This window comes from Nerophis lumbriciformis, linkage group LG12 (assembly GCF_033978685.3).
Source record: "Nerophis lumbriciformis linkage group LG12, RoL_Nlum_v2.1, whole genome shotgun sequence".
NCBI lineage: Eukaryota > Metazoa > Chordata > Actinopteri > Syngnathiformes > Syngnathidae > Nerophis > Nerophis lumbriciformis.
In genome coordinates, this window is record NC_084559.2 from 1,882,501 (window position 1) to 1,900,918 (window position 18,418).

At 38.6% G+C, this 18,418-nt stretch overlaps 1 protein-coding gene across 2 annotated transcripts in view; it reads left to right on the forward strand.

The window, feature by feature from the left end:
- LOC133623017 (splicing regulator ARVCF-like) overlaps positions 1–18,418 on the forward strand; it is a 670,015-nt gene that overhangs the window by 544,658 nt on the left and 106,939 nt on the right. For both annotated transcript variants that reach the window (XM_072914236.1, XM_072914237.1), the window contains one exon: positions 5,113–5,284. In XM_072914236.1, the coding sequence (XP_072770337.1) occupies positions 5,113–5,284 (172 nt within the window). The remainder of the gene's footprint in view (positions 1–5,112; positions 5,285–18,418) is intronic.

The following is an 18,418-nucleotide window of genomic DNA, read 5'->3' on the forward strand; positions in this document are numbered from 1 at the left end:
ATTAAAGATATATGTGTGGTTAGTACACTTTATTAAAAAAATGAATGTTCATAGAAATGTGGGGTTAGTACACTTTATTAAAAAAAATATGTTCATAGAAATTAATTGTAAAGTAACTTGTAACTAAAATGTAGATCTTCACAATATATTCACAAAATTAAAGATATATGTGTGGTTAGTACACTTTATTTAAAAAAAATGTATGTTCATAGAAATGTGGGGTTAGTACACTTAATAAAAAAAAAAGTATGTTCATAGAAGTTAATTGTAAAGTAACTTGTAACTAAAATGTAGATCTTCACAATATATTCACGTAAATTAAAGAAATATGTGTGGTTAGTACACTTTATTAAAAACATTTATGTTCATAGATATGTGTGGTCAGTACACTTTATTAAAAAAAATGTATGTTCATAGAAATTAATTGTTGTGCCATCACACCATGAACGTACAAACTGTAAAAAATGTATATAGAAGGGTGGAAAATTTGAATGTGAATCATACTTTAAGGTAATAATGTTTTATAATCATGCTGTATGAAAATGTCATCCTAAGGAACACTTAACCAGATTTTGTTTTTATAAAAAATATATCATTTTAAATAAGGATGGATACCATACAGAATCACAGTACTATTAATGGTTAAACCTTTTTAAATGATTAACATCATTTAAAAAGGTTTCCTGTTTTTTTGGTCCCCAAACCGTCAGAGGTCCCCTAAAGGTGACTGCAAAAAGTCAGTGTTCAAAAACAAGAAAAAAAAATACAAAAATTAGGAGTATTTTATTTGAACTAAGCAACATTTTCTGCCAATAGAACAAGAAAATTTGGCTTGTCAAGACTTTCCAAAACAAGTAAAATTAGCTAACCTCAATGAACCCAAAAATACCTTAAAATAAGTATATTCTCACTAATAACAAGTGCACTTTTCTTGGTAGAAAAAAAAAAGAGACCTTTTTGCTCAATATCCGGACAACCAGTGTCCTCTACAGTAGACATGTATTTTGTCAAAGTTACAGAGGTTGTTTTTTTTTTTTTTTTGCGAAAAAGCTAGTCAAAGATCATCTATGACAGCACTCTCGTATTTTTAAGAATTTGCTGCAAAAATGTGAGTCTCTTACATGTTTTGTTTTTTTAACTGAACCTGCAGGCCACCAGTTGAATAGCCCACGTAATGAAATAGAGTGGACTTAAAATGGAACCTTGAGGAACACCACCAGTATAACTAAATAAGTTGAACAAAGGACTACACTGCAAAAAAATCAGTGTTCAAAAACAAGAAAAAAAAAAAAAAAATTAGGGGTATTTTATTTGAACTGAGCAAAATTATCTGCCAATAGAACAAGAAAATTTGGCTTGTCAAGACTTTCCAAAACGAGTAAAATTAGCTAACCTCAATGAACCCAAAAATACCTTAAAATAAGTATATTCTCACTAATAACAAGTGCACTTTTCTTGGTAGAAAAAAAAAAGAGACCTTTTTGCTCAATATCCGGACAACCAGTGTCCTCTACAGTAGACATGTATTTTGTCAAAGTTACAGAGGTTTTTTTTTTTTTTTTTTGCGAAAAAGCTAGTCAAAGATCATCTATGACAGCACTCTCGTGTTTTTAAGAATCTGCTGCAAAAATGTGAGTCTCTTACATGTTTTGTTTTTTTAACTGAACCTGCAGGCCACCAGTTGAATAGCCCACGTAATGAAATAGAGTGGACCTAAAATGGAACCTTGAGGAACACCACCAGTATAACTAAATAAGTTGAACAAAGGACTACACTGCAAAAAAATCAGTGTTCAAAAACAAGAAAAAAAAAAAAAAAATTAGGGGTATTTTATTTGAACTAAGCAAAATTATCTGCCAATAGAACAAGAAAATTCGGCTTGTCAAGACTTTCCAAAACAAGTAAAATTAGCTAACCTCAATGAACACAAAAATACCTTAAAATAAGTATATTCTCACTAATAACAAGTGCACTTTTCTTGGTAGAAAAAAAAAGAGAAATTTTTGCTCAATATGTTGAAAAATATTCTTAAATGAAGTAAATGCTAGTGCCATTATCTTGACATAATGATGATTACATTTCTTGAAACCAGCAAACTTATACTAAAAACTAATTTATTGTTCTTAATGGAAAGGCAACAAGGCAAGCGCTTGTTACTCTCGGGGTCTCCTAGCCGCTCAGGCAAATCATATGGTCTAAAAATGCATTTTTCCATGGATAACATGACATCATCGCGCCAAGTGCGGGCTCTTTCAGTCAATTAGTGCGCATATATACAGCCCGGCCCCCGGCCAACATTTTTTTTAATTGTAATTTTGAAGAATTTATCTGAATGTGCATGAACTATTTCTGTTCAAAATTGTTTGAAATGTTAAATGTTTAAATTTTAACTGTCAGTTTACTGTACTGTGCCAACTGTACTACTATATGAGTACGTGTTGTTTTAATCATGAGACACAATTGTGTCAACATCATGATTTTTTTTTCATGCTTGAAATAAGACATTATTACTTTAAAAAGGTAGTTTTATACTTGTGAGTGTTGATGACACAGCTTTGCAACACTTGATATTCTAGTTTCAAGCATGTTTTACTCAATATAGGTCATCAAATCTCAGCAACAAGCTGTAATATCTTACTGAGATCATTTAGGACCAAAACCCTTAAAGGGGAACATTATCACCAGACCTATGTAAGCGTCAATATATACCTTGATGTTGCAGAAAAAAGACCATATATTTTTTTAACCGATTTCCGAACTCTAAATGGGTGAATTTTGGCGAAATAAACGCCTTTCTAATATTCGCTCTCGGAGCGATGATGTCACAATGTGACGTCGCATCGGGAAGCAATCCGCCATTTTCTCAAACACCGAGTCAAATCAGCTCTGTTATTTTCCGTTTTTTCGACTGTTTTCTGTACCTTGGAGACATCATGCCTCGTCGGTGTGTTGTCGGAGGGTGTAACAACACGAACAGGGACGGATTCAAGTTGCACCAGTGGCCCAAAGATGCGAAAGTGGCAAGAAATTGGACGTTTGTTTCCGCACACTTTACCGACGAAAGCTATGCTACGACAGAGATGGCAAGAATGTGTGGATATCCTGCGACACTCAAAGCAGATGCATTTCCAACGATAAAGTCAAAGAAATCTGCCGCCAGACCCCCATTGAATCTGCCGGAGTGTGTGAGCAATTCAGGGACAAAGGACCTCGGTAGCACGGCAAGCAATTGGCGGCAGTTTGTTCCCGCAGACGAGTGAGCTAAACCCCCTGGATGTCTTGGCTCACACCGTCCCTTAAACTAGACAGATCAGCTTTCAGGAAAAGAGCGCGGATGAGGGTATGTCTACAGAATATATCAATTGATGAAAACTGGGCTGTCTGCACTCTCAAAGTGCATGTTGTTGCCAAATGTATTTCATATGCTGTAAACCTAGTTCATAGTTGTTAGTTTCCTTTAATGCCAAACAAACACATACCAATCGTTGGTTAGAAGGCGATCGCCGAATTTGTCCTCGCTTTCTCCCGTGTCGCTGGCTGTCGTGTCGTTTTTGTCGGTTTTGCTTGCATACGGTTCAAACCGATATGGCTCAATAGCTTCAGTTTCTTCTTCAATTTCGTTTTCGCTACCTGCCTCCACACTACAACCATCCGTCTCAATACATTCGTAATCTGTTGAATCGCTTAAGCCGCTGAAATCCGAGTCTGAATCCGAGCTAATGTCGCTATAGCTTGCTGTTCTTTCCGCCATGTTTGTTTGTGTTGGCTTCACTATGTGACGTCACAAGAAAATGGACGGGTGTTTATAACGATGGTTAAAATCAGGCACTTTGAAGCTCCTCCCGGATGGTAGAGCTTCTCACCCTATCTCTAAGGGAGAGCCCCGCCACCCGGCGGAGGAAACTCATTTCGGCCGCTTGTACCCGTGATCTTGTCCTTTCGGTCATAACCCAAAGCTCATGACCATAGGTGAGGATGGGAACGTAGATCGACCGGTAAATCGAGAGCTTTGCCTTCCGGCTCAGCTCCTTCTTCACCACAACGGATCGATACAGCGTCCGCATTACTGAAGACGCCGCACCGATCCGCCTGTCGATCTCACGATCCACTCTTCCCTCACTCGTGAACAAGACTCCGAGGTACTTGAACTCCTCCACTTGGGGCAAGATCTCCTCCCCAACCCGGAGATGGCACTCCACCCTTTTCCGGGCGAGAACCATGGACTCGGACTTGGAGGTGCTGATTCTCATCCCAGTCGCTTCACACTCGGCTGCGAACCGATCCAGTGAGAGCTGAAGATCCTGGCCAGATGAAGCCATCAGGACCACATCATCTGCAAAAAGCAGAGACCTAATCCTGTAGCCACCAAACCAAATCCCCTCAACGCCTTGACTGCGCCTAGGAATTCTGTCCATAAAAGTTATGAACAGAATCGGTGACAAAGGGCAGCCTTGGCGGAGTCCAACCCTCACTGGAAACGTGTCCGACTTACTGCCGGCAAAGCGGACCAAGCTCTGGCACTGATCATACAGGGAGCGGACTGCCACAATCAGAAAGTCCGATACCCCATACTCTCTGAGCACTCCCCACAGGACTTCCCGAGGGACACGGTCGAATGCCTTCTCCAAGTCCACAAAACACCGGGAGGAGCTCAAAGTAAAGCCGCTGCTCCTCCACATCAAGAGGAGCCAAATGAGGTGGTTCGGGCATCTGGTCAGGATGCCACCCGAACGCCTCCCTAGGGAGGTGTTTAGGGCACGTCCGACCGGTAGGAGGCCACGGGGAAGACCCAGGACACGTTGGGAAGACTATGTCTCCCGGCTGGCCTGGGAACGCCTCGGGGTCCCACAGGAAGAGCTGGACGAAGTGGCTGGGGAGAGGGAAGTCTGGGCTTCCCTGCTTAGGCTGCTGCCCCCGCGACCCGACCTCGGATAAGCGGAAGAAGATGGATGGATGGATGGACTTTGAAGCTTTTTTTAGGGATATTGCGTGATGGGTTAAATTTTGAAAAAAATTTTGAAAAATATAATAAGCCACTGGGAATATTTCATCTTACTTAGATTTCAGTTTTTGCTACACCACACTACACACTAACCGTCTGCTGCCTCCTAGTCTGTGGAGAACTGCGTCTGCATCATGAGGAACCTGTCCTACCACGTCCACAAGGAAGTGCCAGGGGCCGACAGGTTCCAAGACCCGTCGGCACCGCAGGCCCCCGGCTCTGCGGGGCCACAGAGGAAGAAGAAGGACGACGCTGGCTGCTTTGGAGGCAAGAAAGCCAAAGGTGAGCAACATGGAGGATTTAATAATGTGCATCTTTTATGACATCTTTGTTTGTAGAAGAACATATTGTGAGATCAAGAAATGATGATGAATGATGACACATTTATTGTATTCTGTTGAGGGGAACTGCACTTTAAAAAAAAAAGATCCATATATTCACGATCATTACTGTATCTGAGACAAGTACACATGTTTTTCTTTTTTTTATGCATTCTAACTAGAGATGTCCGATAATGGCTTTTTTGCCGATATTGTCCAACTCTTAATTACCGATTCCGATATCAACTGATACCGATATTTACAGTCGTGGAATTAACACATTGGAAGAAGTGTCAAAAGATGGCGCTAACAGTTTTAATGACATTCAGACTTTACTTCAATCAATAACGGAGCAGCATCTCCTCATCCAGAAACAACAACAACACCCGGAAATGTGTCCCGTGAAAAACCGTCCGACCGGAACTCTATTAACTAAAGTTCCTTGGGTGAATAATGTAAACTCACTACACCGGTATGTTTTAGTGCTTTCATGGCGAGTTTACTGACAGATATAAGTAGGAACTTTACACTACTTTATATTAGAGATGTCCGATAATGGCTTTTTTGCCGATATTCCGATATTGTCCAACTCTTAATTACCGATTCCGATATCAACCGATACCGATACATACAGTCGTGGAATTAACACATTGGAAGAAGTGTCAAAAGATGGCGCTAACTGTTTTAATGACATTCAGATTTTATTTCAATCAATAACGGAGCAGCATCTCCTCATCCGGAAACAACAACAACACCCGGAAATGTGTCCCATGAAAAACCGTCCGACCGGAACTCTATTAACTAAAGTTCCTTGGATGAATAATGTAAAGTCACTACACCGGTATGTTTTAGCGCTTTCATGGCGAGTCTACTGACAGATATAAGTAGGAACTTTACACTACTTTATATTAGAGATGTCCGATAATGGCTTTTTTTACCGATATTCCGATATTGTCCAACTCTTAATTACCAATTCCGATATCAACCGATACCGATATATACAGTCGTGCAATTAACACATTGGAAGAAGTGTCAAAAGATGGCGCTATCTGTTTTAATGACATTCAGACTTTACTTCAATCAATAACAAAGCAGCATCTCCTCATCCGGAAACAACAACAACACCCGGAAATGTGTCTCGTGAAAAACCGTCCGACCGGAACTCTATTAACTAAAGTTCCTTGGGTGAATAATGTAAACTCACTACACCGGTATGTTTTAGCACTTTCATGGCGAGTTTACTGACAGATATAAGTAAGAACTTTACACTACTTTATATTAGAGATGTCCGATAATGTCTTTTTTTACCGATATTCCGATATTGTCCAACTCTTAATTACCGATTCCGATATCAACCGATATCGATATATACAGTCGTGGAATTAACACATTGGAAGAAGTGTCAAAAGATGGCGCTAACTGTTTTAATGACATTCAGACTTTACTTCAATCAATAACGAAGCAGCATCTCCTCATCCGGAAACAACAACAACACCCGGAAATGTGTCCCGTGAAAAACCGTCCGACCGGAACTCTAATAACTAAAGTTCCTTGGGTGAATAATGTAAACTCACTACACCGGTATGTTTTAGTGCTTTCATGGCGAGTTTACTGACAGATATAAGTAAGAACTTTACACTACTTTATATTAGAGATGTCCGATAATGTCTTTTTTTACCGATATTCCGATATTGTCCAACTCTTAATTACCGATTCCGATATCAACCGATACCGATATATACAGTCGTGGAATTAACACATTGGAAGAAGTGTCAAAAGATGGCGCTAACTGTTTTATATGACATTCAGATTTTACTTCAATCAATAACGAAGCAGCATCTCCTCATCCAGAAACAACAACAACACCCGGAAATGTGTCCCATGAAAAACCGTCCGACCGGAACTCTATTAACTAAAGTTCCTTGGGTGAATAATGTAAACTCACTACACCGGTATGTTTTAGTGCTTTCATGGCGAGTTTACTGACAGATATAAGTAGGAACTTTACACTACTTTATATTAGAGATGTCCGATAATGTCTTTTTTTACCGATATTCCGATATTGTCCAATTCTTAATTACCGATTCAGATATCAACCGATACCGATATATACAGTCGTGGAATTAACACATTGGAAGAAGTGTCAAAAGATGGCGCTAACTGTTTTAATGACATTCAGACTTTACTTCAATCAATAACGAAGCAGCATCTCCTCATCCGGAAACAACAACAACACCCGGAAATGTGTCCCGTGAAAAACCGTCCAACCGGAACTCTATTAACTAAAGTTCCTTGGGTGAATAATGTAAACTCACTACACCGGTATGTTTTACCGCTTTCATGGCGAGTTTACTGACAGATATAAGTAGGAACTTTACACTACTTTATATTAGAGGTGTCCGATAATGTCTTTTTTTACCGATATTCCGATATTGTCCAACTCTTACTTACCGATTCCGATATCAACCGATACCGATATATACAGTCGTGGAATTAACACATTGGAAGAAGTGTCAAAAGATGGAGCTAACTGTTTTAATGACATTCAGACTTTACTTCAATCAATAACGAAGCAGCATCTCCTCATCCGGAAACAACAACAACACCCGGAAATGTGTCCCGTGAAAAACCGTCCAACCGGAACTCTATTAACTAAAGTTCCTTGGGTGAATAATGTAAACTCACTACACCGGTATGTTTTAGCACTTTCATGGCGAGTTTACTGACAGATATAAGTAGGAACTTTACACTACTTTATATTAGAGATGTCCGATAATGTCTTTTTTTGCCGATATTCCGATATTGTCCAACTCTTAATTACCGATTCCGATATCAACCGATACCGATATATACAGTCGTGGAATTAACACATTGGAAGAAGTGTCAAAAGATGGATGGAGCTAACTGTTTTAATGACATTCAGACTTTACTTCAATCAATAACGAAGCAGCATCTCCTCATCCGGAAACAACAACAACACCCGGAAATGTGTCCCGTGAAAAACCGTCCGACCGGAACTCTATTAACTAAAGTTCCTTGGGTGAATAATGGAAACTCACTACACCGGTATGTTTTACCGCTTTCATGGTGAGTTTACTGACAGATATAAGTAGGAACTTTACACTACTTTATATTAGACATGTCCGATAATGTCTTTTTTTTACCGATATTCCGATATTGTCCAACTCTTAATTACCGATTCCGATATCAACCGATACCGATATATACAGTCGTGGAATTAACACATTGGAAGAAGTGTCAAAAGATGGAGCTAACTGTTTTAATGACATTCAGACTTTACTTCAATCAATAACGGAGCAGCATCTCCTCATCCAGAAACAACAACAACACCCGGAAATGTGTCCCGTGAAAAACCGTCCGACCGGAACTCTCTATTAACTAAAGTTCCTTGGGTGAATAATGTAAACTCACTACACCGGTATGTTTTAGCACTTTCATGGCGAGTTTACTGACAGATATAAGTAGGAACTTTACACTACTTTATATTAGAAATGTCCGATAATGGCTTTATTTACCGATATTCCGATATTGTCCAACTCTTACTTACCGATTCCGATATCAACTGATACCGATATGTACAATCGTGGAATTAACACATTGGAAGAAGTGTCAAAAGATGGAGCTAACTGTTTTAATGACATTCAGACTTTACTTCAATCAATAACGAAGCAGCATCTCCTCATCCAGAAACAACAACAACACCCGGAAATGTGTCCCGTGAAAAACCGTCCGACCGGAACTCTCTATTAACTAAAGTTCCTTGGGTGAATAATGTAAACTCACTACACCGGTATGTTTTAGCACTTTCATGGCGAGTTTACTGACAGATATAAGTAAGAACTTTACACTACTTTATATTAGAGATGTCCGATAATGTCTTTTTTACCGATATTGTCCAACTCTTAATTACCGATTCCGATATCAACTGATACCGATATATACAGTCGTGGAATTAACACATTGGAAGAAGTGTCAAAAGATGGAGCTAACTGTTTTAATGACATTCAGACTTTACTTCAATCAATAACGGAGCAGCATCTCCTCTTTCAGAAACAACAACAACACCCGGAAATGTGTCCCGTGAAAAACCGTCCGACCGGAACTCTATTAACTAAAGTTCCTTGGGTGAATAATGTAAACTCACTACACCGGTATGTTTTGGCACTTTAATGGCGAGTTTACTGATGGATATAAGTAAGAACTTTACACTACTTTATATTAGAGATGTCCGATAATGTATTTTTTACCGATATTCCGATATTGTCCAACTCTTACTTACCGATTCCGATATCAACCGTTACCGATATATACAGTCGTGGAATTAACACATTGGAAGAAGTGTCAAAAGATGGAGCTAACTGTTTTAATGACATTCAGACTTTACTTTAATCAATAACGGAACAGCATCTCCTCATCCAGAAACAACAACAACACCCGGAAATGTGTCCCGTGAAAAACCGTCCGACCGGAACTCTATTAACTAAAGTTCCTTGGGTGAATAATGTAAAGTCACTACACCGGTATGTTTTAGCGCTTTAATGGCGAGTTTACTGACAGATATAAGTAAGAACTTTACACTACTTTATATTAGAGATGTCCGATAATGTCTTTTTTTACCGATACGATATTGTCCAACTCTTTATTACCGATTCCGATATCAACCGATACGGATATATACAGTCGTGGAATTAACACATTGGAAGAAGTGTCAAAAGATGGAGCTAACTGTTTTAATGACATTCAGACTTTACTTCAATCAATAACGGAGCAGCGTCTCCTCATCCGGAAAGAACAACAACACCCGGAAATGTGTCCCGTGAAAAACCGTCCGACCGGAACTCTATTAACTAAAGTTCCTTGGGTGAATAATGTAAACTCACTACACCGGTATGTTTTAGCGCTTTCATGGCGAGTTTACTGACAGATATAAGTAAGAACTTTACACTACTTTATATTAGAGATGTCCGATAATGGCTTTTTTGCCGATATTGTCCAACTCTTAATTACCGATTCCGATATCAACCGATACCGATATATACAGTCGTGGAATTAACACATTGGAAGAAGTGTCAAAAGATGGCGCAAACTGTTTTAATGACATTCAGACTTTACTTCAATCAATAACAAAGCAGCATCTCCTCATCCAGAGACAACAACAACACCCGGAAATGTGTCCCGTGAAAAACCGTCCGACCGGAACTCTATTAACTAAAGTTCCTTGGGTGAATAATGTAAAGTCACTACACCGGTATGTTTTACCGCTTTCATGGCGAGTTTACTGACAGATATAAGTAGGAACTTTACACTACTTTATATTAGAGATGTCCGATAATGTCTTTTTTTGCCGATATTCCGATATTGTCCAACTCTTAATTACCGATTCCGATATCAACCGATACCGATATATACAGTCGTGGAATTAACACATTGGAAGAAGTGTCAAAAGATGGTGCTAACTGTTTTAATGACATTCAGACTTTACTTCAATCAATAACGGAGCAGCATCTCCTCATCCAGAAACAACAACAACACCCGGAAATGTGTCCCGTGAAAAACCGTCCGACCGGAACTCTATTAACTAAAGTTCCTTGGGTGAATAATGTAAACTCACTACACCGGTATGTTTTAGTGCTTTCATGACGAGTTCACTGACAGATATAAGTAAGAACTTTACACTACTTTATATTAGAGATGTCCGATAATGTCTTTTTTTACCGATATTCCGATATTGTCCAACTCTTAAATACCGATTCCAATATCAACTGATACCGATATATACAGTCATGGAATTAACACATTGGAAAAAGTGTCAAAAGATGGCGCTAACTGTTTTAATGACATTCAGACTTTACTTCAATCAATAACGGAGCAGCATCTCCTCATCCAGAAACAACAACAACACCCGGAAATGTGTCCCGTGAAAAACCGTCCGACCGGAACTCTATTAACTAAAGTTCCTTGGGTGAATAATGTAAACTCACTACACCGGTATGTTTTAGCGCTTTCATGGCGAGTTTACTGACAGATATAAGTAGGAACTTTACACTACTTTATATTAGAGATGTCCGATAATGTATTTTTTACCGATATTCCGATATTGTCCAACTCTTACTTACCGATTCCGATATCAACCGTTACCGATATATACAGTCGTGGAATTAACACATTGGAAGAAGTGTCAAAAGATGGAGCTAACTGTTTTAATGACATTCAGACTTTACTTTAATCAATAACGGAACAGCATCTCCTCATCCAGAAACAACAACAACACCCGGAAATGTGTCCCGTGAAAAACCGTCCGACCGGAACTCTATTAACTAAAGTTCCTTGGGTGAATAATGTAAAGTCACTACACCGGTATGTTTTAGCGCTTTAATGGCGAGTTTACTGACAGATATAAGTAAGAACTTTACACTACTTTATATTAGAGATGTCCGATAATGTCTTTTTTTACCGATACGATATTGTCCAACTCTTTATTACCGATTCCGATATCAACCGATACGGATATATACAGTCGTGGAATTAACACATTGGAAGAAGTGTCAAAAGATGGAGCTAACTGTTTTAATGACATTCAGACTTTACTTCAATCAATAACGGAGCAGCGTCTCCTCATCCGGAAAGAACAACAACACCCGGAAATGTGTCCCGTGAAAAACCGTCCGACCGGAACTCTATTAACTAAAGTTCCTTGGGTGAATAATGTAAACTCACTACACCGGTATGTTTTAGCGCTTTCATGGCGAGTTTACTGACAGATATAAGTAAGAACTTTACACTACTTTATATTAGAGATGTCCGATAATGGCTTTTTTGCCGATATTGTCCAACTCTTAATTACCGATTCCGATATCAACCGATACCGATATATACAGTCGTGGAATTAACACATTGGAAGAAGTGTCAAAAGATGGCGCAAACTGTTTTAATGACATTCAGACTTTACTTCAATCAATAACAAAGCAGCATCTCCTCATCCAGAAACAACAACAACACCCGGAAATGTGTCCCGTGAAAAACCGTCCGACCGGAACTCTATTAACTAAAGTTCCTTGGGTGAATAATGTAAAGTCACTACACCGGTATGTTTTACCGCTTTCATGGCGAGTTTACTGACAGATATAAGTAGGAACTTTACACTACTTTATATTAGAGATGTCCGATAATGTCTTTTTTTGCCGATATTCCGATATTGTCCAACTCTTAATTACCGATTCCGATATCAACCGATACCGATATATACAGTCGTGGAATTAACACATTGGAAGAAGTGTCAAAAGATGGTGCTAACTGTTTTAATGACATTCAGACTTTACTTCAATCAATAACGGAGCAGCATCTCCTCATCCAGAAACAACAACAACACCCGGAAATGTGTCCCGTGAAAAACCGTCCGACCGGAACTCTATTAACTAAAGTTCCTTGGGTGAATAATGTAAACTCACTACACCGGTATGTTTTAGTGCTTTCATGACGAGTTCACTGACAGATATAAGTAAGAACTTTACACTACTTTATATTAGAGATGTCCGATAATGTCTTTTTTTACCGATATTCCGATATTGTCCAACTCTTAAATACCGATTCCAATATCAACTGATACCGATATATACAGTCATGGAATTAACACATTGGAAAAAGTGTCAAAAGATGGCGCTAACTGTTTTAATGACATTCAGACTTTACTTCAATCAATAACGGAGCAGCATCTCCTCATCCAGAAACAACAACAACACCCGGAAATGTGTCCCGTGAAAAACCGTCCGACCGGAACTCTATTAACTAAAGTTCCTTGGGTGAATAATGTAAACTCACTACACCGGTATGTTTTAGCGCTTTCATGGCGAGTTTACTGACAGATATAAGTAAGAACTTTACACTACTTTATATTAGAAATGGCAACAGTGGAGGATGAATGTCCCATAACAAGAAGATAGAGAAAAAGAAGAAGCTTATCGACTACGGTGTCGACACGGACTACAAAGGCGGACATGCGCAATTTTTTATTTATGCAGATCCCAAATACAGATCAGCAGGTACCAGAAGGTAAGAAAAGTTGCTTTTGCATAATATTGCCAAACAAAACGCCAGATAATATGTCTTACCTTATACACACACCATAATAATACTCCTATGTTTAATGCGCCGATAATCCATCAAGCGGTGATAATGGCTTTTTTGCCAATATCCGATATTCCGATATTGTCCAACTCTTAATTACCGATTCCGATATCAACCGATACCGATATATACAGTCGTGAAATGAACACATTATTATGCCTAATTTTGTTGTGATGCTCCGCTGGATGCATTAAACAATGTAACAAGGTTTTCCAAAATAAATCAACTCAAGTTATGGGGAAAAAAAATGCCAACATGGCACTGCCATATTTATTATTGAAGTCACAAAGTGCTTTTTTTTTTTTTAACATGCCTCAAAACCTTGGAATTTGGGACATGAGGAGGTTGAAGTGGGCGGAGTTGAGGTGGGGGGGTGTATATTGTAGCGTCCCAGAAGAGTTAGTGCTGCAAGGGTTTCTGGGTATTTGTTCTGTTGTGTTTATGTTGTGTTACGGTGCGGGTGTTCTCCCGCAATGTGTTTGTCATTCTTGTTTGGTGTGGGTTCACAGTGTGTGCGCATATTTGTAACAGTGTTAAAGTTGTTTATACGGCCACCCTCAGTGTGACCTGTGTGTGTGTGAAAAGCCGTAGATATTATGTGATTGGGTCGGCACGCAAAGGCAGTGCCTTTAAGGTTTATTGGCGCTCTGTACTTCTCCCTACGTCCGTGTACACAGCGGCGTTTTAAAAAGTCATACATTTTACTTTTTGAAACCGATACCGATAATTTCCGATATCGCATTTTAAAGCATTTATCGGCCGATATTATCGGACATCCCTAATTCTAACTCATAAATAACAATAGACCTATTAATATTTGCTCTATACCGCCTATAAAGCATCCTAAAAACTATTAATTAATTAATGGGCACAATAGATGACTCCAATTTGCTTCATTGTCAAACACCCCATAATTGCCGTATATTACAAATTAAAATGCACAAAAAGAGGAATACATGTGTTCTGGTCTCACGTAAGTATTGTGAATAATAGGCAAAATCCCAAAAAATAGTGCAGTTCCCCTTTAATTGTTCTATTTCTGATTACATATCTATCATTTGTGTGTTTGATGCTATCACAATAATCATAAATTATATGACATATTCTTTTTTTTAATCATATTCATATGAATTATAATTTTTTACATACCGTATTTCCCAAACTGTAAGGTGCACTTCAAATCATTTTTTTGAGTAAAACCCATTTTCACCTAAAAGTATCATAGTTGTATTAAAAAAAAAAATTAAACTGTTAAATAGATATCTTAAACTTAATTAACAATATATAGATTCCCCAGTTCACAAAATTACCATATTTTAAAGACTACAAGGTACACTTGCGCCTAATTTACGGAATAATTCGGTTTTGCTTACCGACCTCGAAGCAATTTTTTTTTGGTACATGGGGAATTGATAAGCTGGACCAGTAGATGGCAGTCACACATAAGAGATATGTGTAGACTGCACTATGATGGCAATATGACTCAAGTAAACAACACCAACATTTTATATGTTCCATTGAAAATATAGAACATTACACACGGCGCTCAAAAATCGATCAAAATGTTTTAGCACCACTTTGGTAAGCTATGAAGCCACACCGCTTGATGGATTGTTGGTGCATTAAACATAGGAGTATTATTATGGTGTGTGTATAAGGTAAGACATATGATCTGGCGTTTTGTTTGGCAATATTATGCAAAAGCAACTTTTCTTACCTTCTGGTACCTGCTGATCTGTATTTGGGATCTGCATAAATCCTGAAAAATTGCGCGCATCCGCCTTTGTAGTCCGTGTCGACACCGTAGTCGATAAGCTTCTTCTTTTTCTCTATCTTCTTGTTATGTGACATTCATCCTCCACTGTTGCCATTTCTAATATAAAGTAGTGTAAAGTTCTTACTTATATCTGTCAGTAAACTCGTCATGAAAGCACTAAAACATACCGGTGTAGTGAGTTTACATTATTCACCCAAGGAACTTTAGTTATTAGAGAGTTCGGGTCGGACGGTTTTTCCGGGTGTTGTTGTTGTTTCCGGATGAGGAGATGCTCCTCCGTTATTGATTGAAGTAAAGTCTGAATGTCACTTCTTCCACTCCCGTCCTTGCACGCTACACCGCTACATCAAAGATGACGGGGAGAAGACGCTGTCGAAGGTGAGCCACGTAAATAAGACCGCCCACAAAACGGCGCATCCTGAAGCGACTGTCAGAAAGCGGCTTGAAGATGATCTGTAAAACATCATCTATGCAACATTTTGACCAAAGAACTACCATTACATGTTATGTAGACCACAAGGAAGTCTTTTACATTTAGAAAAAAATAATAATAATTTGACTCCTTAAATGCGCCCTATAATGAAAAAAGATCAAAAATACACCAGTCGTCTGCAGTGCGCCTTATAATCCGGTGCGCCTTATATATGAAAAAGATCAGCATTTGATCATTCATCGGCAGTGCGCCTTATAATCCGGTGCGCCATATATATGAAAAAAGATTAAAAAAAATAGACCATTCATCGGCAGTGCGTTTTATAATCCGGTGCGCCTTATATATGAAAAATGTTAAAAAATAGACCAGTCGTCGGCAGTGCGCTTTATGGTCCGGTGCGCCTTATATATGACAAAGGATCAAAAATAGACCAGTCATCGGCGGTGCGCCTTATAATCCGGTGCGCCATATATATGAAAAATGTTTTTTTTTTTTTTTTAAATAGACCATTCATTGGCAGTGCGTTTTATAATCCGGTGCGCTTTATATATGAAAAAAAAATTATTTTTTTTAAATGGATCATTCATCGGCAGTGCGCCTTATAATCCGGTGCGCCTTATATATGAAAAAGATCAGCATTTGATCATTCATCGGCAGTGCGCCTTATAATCCGGTGCGCCATATATATGAAAAAATATTTAAAAAAATAGACCATTCATCAGCAGTGCGTTTTATAATCCGGTGCACCTTATATATGAAAAAAGATCAAAAATAGACCAGTCGTCGGCAGTGCGCTTTATGATCCGGTGCGCCTTATATATGACAAAGGATCAAAAATAGACCAGTCATCGGCAGTGCGCCTTATAATCCGGTGCACCTTATATATAAAAAAATATCAAAATTTGCCCATTCATCGGCAGTGCGCCTTATAATCCGGTGCGCCATTTATATGAAAAATTATTTTTTTTAAATAGACCATTCATTGGCAGTGCGTTTTATAATCTAGTGCGCTTTATATATGAAAAAATGTTGTGTTTTTTTTAAATGGATCATTCGTCGGCAGTGCGCCTTATAATCCGGTGCGCCATATATAAGAAAAAAGATCAAAAATAGACCAGTCATCGGCAGTGCGTTTTATAATCCGGTTCGCCTTATATATGACAAAGGATCAAAAATAGACCAGTCGTCAGCAGTGCGCCTTATAATCCGGTGCGCCTTATATATGAAAAAGGATTTTTTTTTAAATAGACCAGCCGTCGGCAGTGCGCCTTATAATCCGGTGCGCTTTATATATGAAAAAAGATCAAAATTGGACCATTCATCGGCAGTGTGCCTTATAATCTGGTGCGCCATATATATGAAAAAAATATTAAAAACAATAGACCATTCATCGGCAGTGCGTCTTATAAACCGGTGCGCCTTATATATGAAAAAATATTTTTTTTAAAATAGACCAGTCGTCGGCAGTGCGCTTTATAATCCGGTGCGCCTTATATATGGAAAAATATTTTTTTAAGGTAGAGCATTTATCAGCTGTGCGCCTTATAAACTGGTGCACCTTATATATGAAAAAAGATAAAAATTAGACCATTCATCGGCAGTGCGTTTTATAATCCGGTGTGCCTTATATATGAAAAAAGATCAAAAATAGACCAGTCGTCGGCAGTGCGCCTTATAATCCGGTGCACCTTATATATGAAAAAGATCAGCATTTGATCATTCATCGGCAGTGCGCCTTATAATCTGGTGCGCCATATATATGAAAAAATATTTTTAAAAATAGACCATTCATCGGCAGTGCGTCTTATAAACCGGTGCGCCTTATATATGAAAAAATATTTTTTTTTAAATAGACCAGTCGTCGGCAGTGCGCTTTATAATCCGGTGCGCCTTATATATGGAAAAATATTTTTTTAAGGTAGAGCATTTATCGGCTGTGCGCCTTATAAACTGGTGCACCTTATATATGAAAAAAGATCAAAATTAGACCATTCATCGGCAGTGCGTTTTATAATCCGGTGTGCCTTATACATGAAAAAAGATCAAAAATAGACCAGTTGTCGGCAGTGCGCTTTATAATCCGGTGCACCTTATATATGAAAAAATATCAAAATTTGCCCATTCATCGGCAGTGCGCCTTATAATCCGGTGCGCCATATATATGAAAAAAGATTTTAAAAAATAGACCATTCATCGGCAGTGCGTTTTATAATCCGGTGCGCCTTATATATGAAAAAAGATCAAAAATAGACCAGTCGTCGGCAGTGCGCTTTATAATCCGGTGTGCCTTATATATGGAAAAAAAAAAATTTTTAAATAGAGCATTCAGCGGCGGTGCACCTTATAATCCGGTGTGCCTTATATATGAAAAAAACCTTTTTTTTTATTTTAATAGAGCATTCATCGGCAGTGCGCCTTATAATCCGGTGTGCCTTATATATGAAAAAGGATCAAAAATAGACCAGTCGTCGGCAGTGCGCCTTAAAATTCGGTGCGCCTTATATATGAAAAATGATCAAAAATAGACCAGTCGTTGGCAGTGCGCTTTATAAACCGGTGCGCCTTATATATGAAAAAGGATCAAAAATAGACCAGTCGTCGGCAGTGCGCTTTATAATCCGGTGCGCCTTATATGTGAAAAAACCATTTTTATTTTATTTTAATAGAGCATTCACCGGCAGTGCGCCTTATAAACTGGTGCGCCTTATATATGAAAGTAGATCAGAATTAGACCACTCATC